We start from the raw sequence: 7,519 nt of genomic DNA on the forward strand, positions 1-7,519 counted from the left end.
AAGACTAATCAATTTGTGTTTGTTAATCATCAAAACAAGGTGATTGAATGAACCCATGGGGAACCCTTGGGCTAACAAAAATGAAGTGCTTATTGATGATATTAGTGAAACCTTAGAGACACTAGAGCTAAAAAGTCCTCCTCAGGAGGTTGATGATCAAGGGAAAGGAAAATTGATTCTATCTGATCACTCAAGTACTAAAATCATCGGTGATACCTCTCAAGGAGTCAAAATTAGGTTCATTACAGAAATGTGTGTGAGTTTGCTACATTTTTATCACATATAGAGCCTAAAAGTATAGATGAGGCTGAAAAAGATAAATTTTGAATTATTGCCATGCAAGAGGAACTAAATCAATTCGAAAGAAATTAAGTTTGGAAATGAGTTCCTAGACCTAGAGACCATCCAGTGAGTGTCACTAGATGGGTCTATAGAAATAAGCTAGATGAACAAGGGGAGATTCAACGGAATAAAGCTCGATTGGTAGCCCAAGGTTACAATCAAGAAGAATGAATCGACTATGTTGAAGCCTTTGCACCCGTAGCCCGGTTAGAGGCCATTAGGATTCTTCTTGCATTTGCATGCCATAGAGGATTCAAGCTATATCAAATGGATGTCAAGAGCACATTCCTAAATGGATTCATAATGAAGTTTATGTTGAACAACCTCCCAGATTTGAAGATTTTAAATTCCTTAACCATGTCGATAAGTTGGACAAAGCCTTATATGGATTAAAGCAAGCTTCTAGAGCTTGGTATGATAGGCTTAATTCATTCTTATTAGATAAGGGCTTTAATATGGGTAAGGTTGATAAAACCCTTTTCATCAAAAAGCAAGGAGATGACATACTCATTGTGCAAGTCTATGTTGATGATACCATTTTTGGTTCAACAAATGAGAGTATGTGTAATGAGTTTGCCCAATTCATGCAAAATGAATTTGAAATAACCATGATGGGAGAACTTAAATATTTCCTAGGTCTACAAATTCATCAATTGAAAAATGGCATATTCATTAATCAAGAAAAATATACAAGAGAATTGCTTAAAAAATTTGGGATGGATAGCGCTCCAACAAAGCCTACTCCTATGAGTACATCCACCAAACTAAGCAAAGATGATCTCGACCCATCTATTGATCAAAAGAAATATAAGGGTATGATAGGGAGTCTACTATATTTGATTGCTAGCCGACCCGATATTATGTTTAGTGTTTGCTTATGTGCTAGATTTCAGTCAGACCCTAAGGAATCTCATTTGCGAGCTGTGAAAAGAATATTCAAGTATCTCAAGGGGACTCCTAGTCTAGGTTTGTGGTTTAAAAATTCTAATAATTTCAACCTAGTAGGATATTTGGATGATGACTTTACCGGATGTACAGTGGATAGAAAAAGTACAAGCGGCGGTCAGTTTCTAGGCAGATCCCTTGTATCTTTGTTTAGTAAGAAGCAAAATTTGGTCGCGTTATCCACTACAGAGGCCAAATATATTGCTGCAGGAGCTTGTTGTGCACAAATCCTTTGGATTAAGAACACCTTGGAAGATTATGGTCTAAAATTTGAGTGTGTTCCAATTCAATGTGATAACACAAGTGCAATCAATCTAAGCAAGAACCCTATTCAACACTTTAGGACAAAGCATATAGAAATAAGGCATCATTTCCTTAGAGATCATTCACAGAAAGGTGACATATCAATTGAGTACATTCACAGTGATGCTCAACTTGCTGACATATTCACTAAACCCCGAAGTGAAGAGAGATTCTGTGATCTTAGGAGTTGTTTAAATATGTGGTCGCTTCAACGGGTAAAAGAATTTTGAACTATTGCATGCATATACATATATTCTATGTACTTGAATGGTTGTGTGTTATTGAATGCATGGTCATGATGTCAATTTAACGTCAAAAGCTACTCAATTTGTACTCTTAGTCATCTTACCTAGTAAGATGGAGAGTGTCCACTCACCTTTTAATTAAGACATCTAATCATTTGGCTTCATGCCTCATCAAGACCATGAACATGTTTATTTGATTCCTAGTACTATATTTATCTAGGCATATATTCTACAAAAAAGGGGGAGAAAAGGTTTTACAAAAAAAAGGAGGGAATTTTCACTTGTTTTATCTTTCCCCATTCTTTTTGATGTGACGAAAGGAGGAGAGGAAGGGTAAATTGATTATGTATGCATGTATGCTCTCTTATTTCATTTTTGTATTCCATGCATATGATTTTCCTAAGTCACCATATTGGCTCTACTTATGCTTATCTTGTGCTCAGTATCATATGTTCTACATGATTGCATAAATATCTTAAGATTCATATTTATGATAAGCATATATTGAGGGGGAGGCAAAATTTGCATAAATGTTTTATTAAAGGGGAGCCTCCAACTCCATAATCAATTTAGGTTTGTCATCATAAAAAAGGGGGAGAATGTAAGCCCAATGGACATCCCTCTCTTATTTTGATGATCAACAAACCCAAATTGATGGTAGTTTGCTAATGGCTTCTCCAGTGTTGTGATTTAGACAGGTTTCATTCACGTCAACACTTGAAGCTAGAAGAACAAGGGCTAGTCTTGGAGAAAGTCAAGTCTTGGTGGCATCCTTCAAGTTGTATAGTGTATCGAAGAATCAAGGGAACCACATGCGTAAGGACGTATTTAAATACTATCTCAAGACAAGGAAAAGCTCATGCAAGCATCCAAGAAGATTGAAGATCAAGAAGACTCAAGGTTCATATTTTTAGAATGCATAGGAGTCCTCTTGGCATTTAGTATTTTCATGTTTTTAAATCATCTTTAAAACTATTTTTCTAAATGCATTATTGTATTTGAAAACCCATGTTTAAAGCCCAAAGACCAAGGTCCAAAGTCCCTTGCACAAAATATTTTAAAATAATTTTTTAAAGCAGGGCCGTTTGACCGGGCTATGCCGGGCCACCGCTGGATGATACTTGAAAATCCAGGACATCTCGAGTTTTAGCGGGCCGGTCGAACGACAAATTCGATCGACCGCGGATCGATTTTTCTGGAAATTTAGAAAACATCCAGGTTGGTTTTGGAGGACGACTGCAACCCCCCGGTCGATCGCGGAATGTTTCAAAGGCAAAATAAGTTTTTCAAACAGATTGCCCTGGCGGGCAACTGCGATGAACTGGTCGACCGCGCCTTATTTTTCGAGCCAAAAATTGTTCAAACAGGTTGCCCTTGGCGGTCGACCGCGGATGCCCCGGTCGACCGCGGCGGTTTGAATTTTGATAATAAAAAAGGGCGTCAGATAAGGGCAGGCGACCGCGCTGGTTCGGCAAAAGAGCCGTTGGAGCCTGCAATGGGTAGGTGCCCTACCCAGTTTTATTACGGTTTTGCCCTTGAAGGGTCCCAAATAAACTAGGGTTATTTAAACACCATCAAAGACTTCATTTTACACCTTTTGAGCATTTATCTTTCAAACCCTGGAGCTTTAATATTTGAAATAAAAAGGATCCTTCTTGAAACCTCTTGTGCATTTTAACTTGCATTCATTTCTTGCCAAGAGGATCTCCCCAAGCATTTAGTTTCAATCATTGGGAGAATATTGTGAGCTTGAGAGTTGTATATGCCTTAAAGAGGCTTGAGAGCTTTTCATTCCCTATTTCTTTTCTTTATTGTATTTGAAGTTGCAAAGAGGAATTTCTTTCTTCAAGGCGGTGGTGCAACGAAAAAGAACGTCCTCGGAGGCGGATTTTAAACAAGGGTGTGTCCCCTTGTGGAGGAGGTGATCGTTAGTAAATGCTTTGTGAGGCAGCGTTGACGAGTCTTACATTAGTGGAGAAAATCTCAAGGAAAGACCAAGTACTTGGGTAGTGGAGTAGTTCAAGTTGTGACCAAACCACTATAAAATCGTCGTGTGGGCTCCTTGCTTCCTCTCTTCTCTCTTGTGGTGTGATTGGTAATCTCTTTTCATTTTCTATTTGAATATAATCTTGAAAAAGGGCTAGAACTAACTAGGTTAATTTCATAAGCCCTAGCTTTGTAAGTAGAAAAATTTTAAAACACCCAATTCACCCCCTCTTGTGTGTTGCCCTTTGGGATTTAAACTGCCCTTGCGGGTTTTCGGTCTAGTGTGTCTAAGACTCCATCATTTTTTTTTTCTGTTTCTCTACAAAACTTGGCGTAAAAATACACGAAGAGGAATTTTAGGTAAGCTTAGATTCAAAAAGGTTAAACCTAGGTTAGTTTGTAAGTATTTAAACCGAATCTGGGCCCTCCAGATTGCCTATGTATCCCCAATGAAATGGGAATCAGATCCGCGTAGTTCGCACATTTGGGTTTCAAAGGTTGTTTTTTTTTTTCAAAAGTTCGACCGAACCTGAATTGACCAGGTTGCCTACGAACTCTGTAGAAAGGGATCATGTCATAACCTAGTTCAAACCAAAAAATAAAATGCCCATAGTTTGAGTTTTTCAAAGAAAAAGGAGTTTTGTTTTTTTAGGCCCAAAGGGTTTGCAAATGGTTTTAAACTTCTAGGTTGTTGGCTTGAAAGCTCAAATCGTCCAAGGATGGCCTCCTGGTGTTCTTAAGCATAGTACTTCTTGAGTTGATCCAGGTTTATAGGTTATATTAATTTTTTTCCATTTTCATCGAGGAGTCTTACGGCTTTTCCTTGCAGGACTTCATCGACAATGTAAGGACTAGTCCAGTTTGGTCTAAACTTCCCTCTAGGATCAAATACCGGTGCCTTATAAGACTTCAAAACAAGATCTTCCGGCTTCAAGTCTTTGACTTAGACTTTCTTATTGAAGACTCTTTCAATCCTCCTCTGATATCCCTGGATGTGGTATAAGGCTCTCAGCCTCTTTTCATCTATCATCCGCAACTCATCGTAACTGGCTTTTACCTATTCAGACTCTGGCAGATTAGCTTCCATCATCACCCTTAAAGATGGGATTCTCAACTCAACAGGAAGGACATATTCTATTCCATACACTAAAGAATACGGAGTTACGCCTGTAAAGGACCTAATCGATGTCCATAAGCCCATAAGGCATATGGAAGTTTGTTCGACCAGTCCTTATACGTCTCAGTCATCTTACTGATAATGACTTTGATATTCTTATTCACTACCTCTACAGCTCTATTTGTCTGAGGTCTGTAAGGAGATGGCTTGTGATGCTTAATCTTGAATTCTTCACACAGGTGTACTACCTCTTTCTTGAAATGTGATCCAATATAAGAAATCAACTCATGAGGTACTACGTATCTGCATATAATGTTTGCACGGATAAACTTTGCAGCTATGTTTGAAGTTATGGAACTTCGTAAAATACTTAATAGCTACCAAAATGTACTCATGCCCGCTTGAGGATTTCAGATAAATCTTGTCAATGATGTCTATCCGCCATACTGAAAACGGCCACGACGACGTCAAAGAATGCAACTCTGAAGGAGGAACATGAATGAGATTCGTATAAACTTGGCATTTATGGTATTTCTTCACAAAGGTGAAGCAGTCTGCTTCCATTGTGGGCCAATAAAATCCAAGTCTCAAAATCTTTCCAGATAACATCTAGCCATTCATATGAGGTCCGCAGACTCCCTCATGGGTCTGCTCAATCAGCTCTGCAGCTTTGTCCTCATTAACACATAGAAGTTGTATACCATCAAAAGATCGCCTGTACAGCTCTTCACCACAGATAATGAAGTTGATAGCTAATTTCTGAAGAGTCTTCCTCTCTTTACTTGAAGCTTGAGGAGAATGTCCATTGCCAGAAATGAGGTTCTTGATATCCGTGTACCATGATTTTCCATCTGCACACCTGGCTGATATCTCAATAGTATTTACATGAGCAGGAGCCCATTGTAACCTTACAGCTAAGGGCTGGACCTCCATTGTTGCAGAAATGTCTAACATTGAGGCTAGAGTAGCCAAAGCATCAGTAAAATAATTCTTGGTCCTTGACAAATGAGTAAAAGTAATACTCCTGAACTTCTTAACCAGAGATTCCAATAGGTGTTATAAGGGATCAATCTGGTTTCTCTTGTTCTCCATTGCCCATTAATTTGGCAAATGATCAAGATTGAGTCGCCAAACACATCTTTATCTTGAACTCGCAAAACTAAGGCTGCTTCTAGTCCGGCAATACAAGCTTCATATTCGGCCATGTTGTTTGTGCACTCAAACTTCAACTTGATGGATATAAGAATGTATTCCTTTTTCGGGGATACAAGCACTGCTCCTACTCCTTGAACTTTTAGTTAATGACAGCTCCGTCAAAGTACATTAACCACTTGGTGTTTAGAGTCTCTTCTTCGATATCCATGATTTCTTCATTAGGAAACTCTGCCTTCAGAAAATCACTCTCTTCTACTAGTGCATCATCCAACTGCTCAGCTATGATCCACCCTTTAACGGATTTCTGAGTGACATAAGTGATGTCAAACTCAGATAACGGTAATAACCACCTTACAGTTCTTCCTGTAAGGGCGGATTTCTCAAACAAGTACTTTAACGGATCCATCCGTGAAAGCAATAGTACCTTGTTCGACAACAGATAATGTCTAAGCCTTTGGGTTGGCCAAACTAATGTTAGACATGTCTTTTCCAATATAGTGTACTTTATCTCATATTCTAGCATCTTCTTGCCGATATAATATATAGGCATTTTCCGCTTTAACTCTGGATCTTTCTGAGCAAGCATGCAACCCATTGTCGTATCTGTAATAGATAAGTATAACAACAATGGTTGGCTTGGAATAACAGGAGATAAGACAGGAGGCAAAGATAAACACTGCTTAACCTTCTCAAATGCTTCCTGACATTCCTCATTCCATTTCTTAGAGGAATTCTTCTTCAAAAGCTTGAAAATCGGTTCACTTGTCATTGTCGACTGAGATATGAACCTTCTCAAATACTATACTTTCCAAAGAAAACCTCGGGTCTGCTTCTTTGTCTTCGGCAGTTCCATTTCTTGAATAGCTTTGATCTTTTGAGGATTCACCTCGATTCCTCTCTCACTAACCATGAATCCCAGAAGCTTTCCTAATATAACTCCGAATACACACTTGTTTGGATTCAGGCAGAGCTTATACTTTTGAATTCTTTCAAAGAATTTCCTCAAAGCCACTGTGTGCTCTGGCCGAGTCTTTGCCTTTACAATCATATCATCTACATAGACTTCGACATCTTTGTGAATCATATCATGAAGAAGAGTAGTTGGAACCCGCTGGAAAGTGGCACCAACATTCTTTAAACCAAACGCCATTAATCTGTAACAGTATGTACCCCACTGAGTAGTAAATGTTGTCTTAATCATATCCTCTGGCGCCATCTTAATCTGATTGTAGCCAGAAAATCCATCCATGAAGGATAAGAGTGCATGTCCAGCTGTATTATCCACTAGGAGATTACTGTTTGGCAAATGAAAGTCGTCCTTAGGACTTGCCTTGTTTAAATCTCAAAAATCCACACACATCCAAACTTTCCCGTCCTTCTTGGGCACCGGTACTATGTTAGCCAGCCATTCTGGGTATTCGATCAC

General features: G+C 38.8%; 1 protein-coding gene across 1 annotated transcript; it reads right to left on the minus strand.

Moving 5' to 3' along the window:
* Window positions 1-5,547: 5,547 nt before the first annotated feature.
* LOC143847155 (uncharacterized) lies at window positions 5,548-6,143 on the minus strand. The gene is made up of 2 exons (XM_077355869.1): window positions 5,977-6,143; window positions 5,548-5,935 (listed from the first exon to the last, which is right to left on the minus strand). The coding sequence occupies exons 1-2, from the start codon at window positions 6,141-6,143 to the stop codon at window positions 5,548-5,550; spliced, it is 555 nt and encodes a 184-aa protein (XP_077211984.1).
* Between the last annotated feature and the right edge of the window lie 1,376 nt (window positions 6,144-7,519).

Source organism: Tasmannia lanceolata, unplaced genomic scaffold, assembly GCF_043159265.1.
Source record: "Tasmannia lanceolata isolate RefF3 unplaced genomic scaffold, GAP_Taslan_0.1 ptg000015l, whole genome shotgun sequence".
NCBI classification, from domain to species: Eukaryota; Viridiplantae; Streptophyta; class Magnoliopsida; order Canellales; family Winteraceae; genus Tasmannia; species Tasmannia lanceolata.

Excerpts from the sequence above, each read along its gene's own strand:
- LOC143847155 (XM_077355869.1), bottom strand. The coding sequence starts at position 6,143 with ATGGCCGAATATGAAGCTTGTATTGCCGGACTAGAAGCAGCCTTAGTT. Across the intron at positions 5,936-5,976 it reads AACACCTATTGGAATCTCTG|GACCAAGAATTATTTTACTG; the intron begins GTTAAGAAGTTC and ends TCATTTGTCAAG.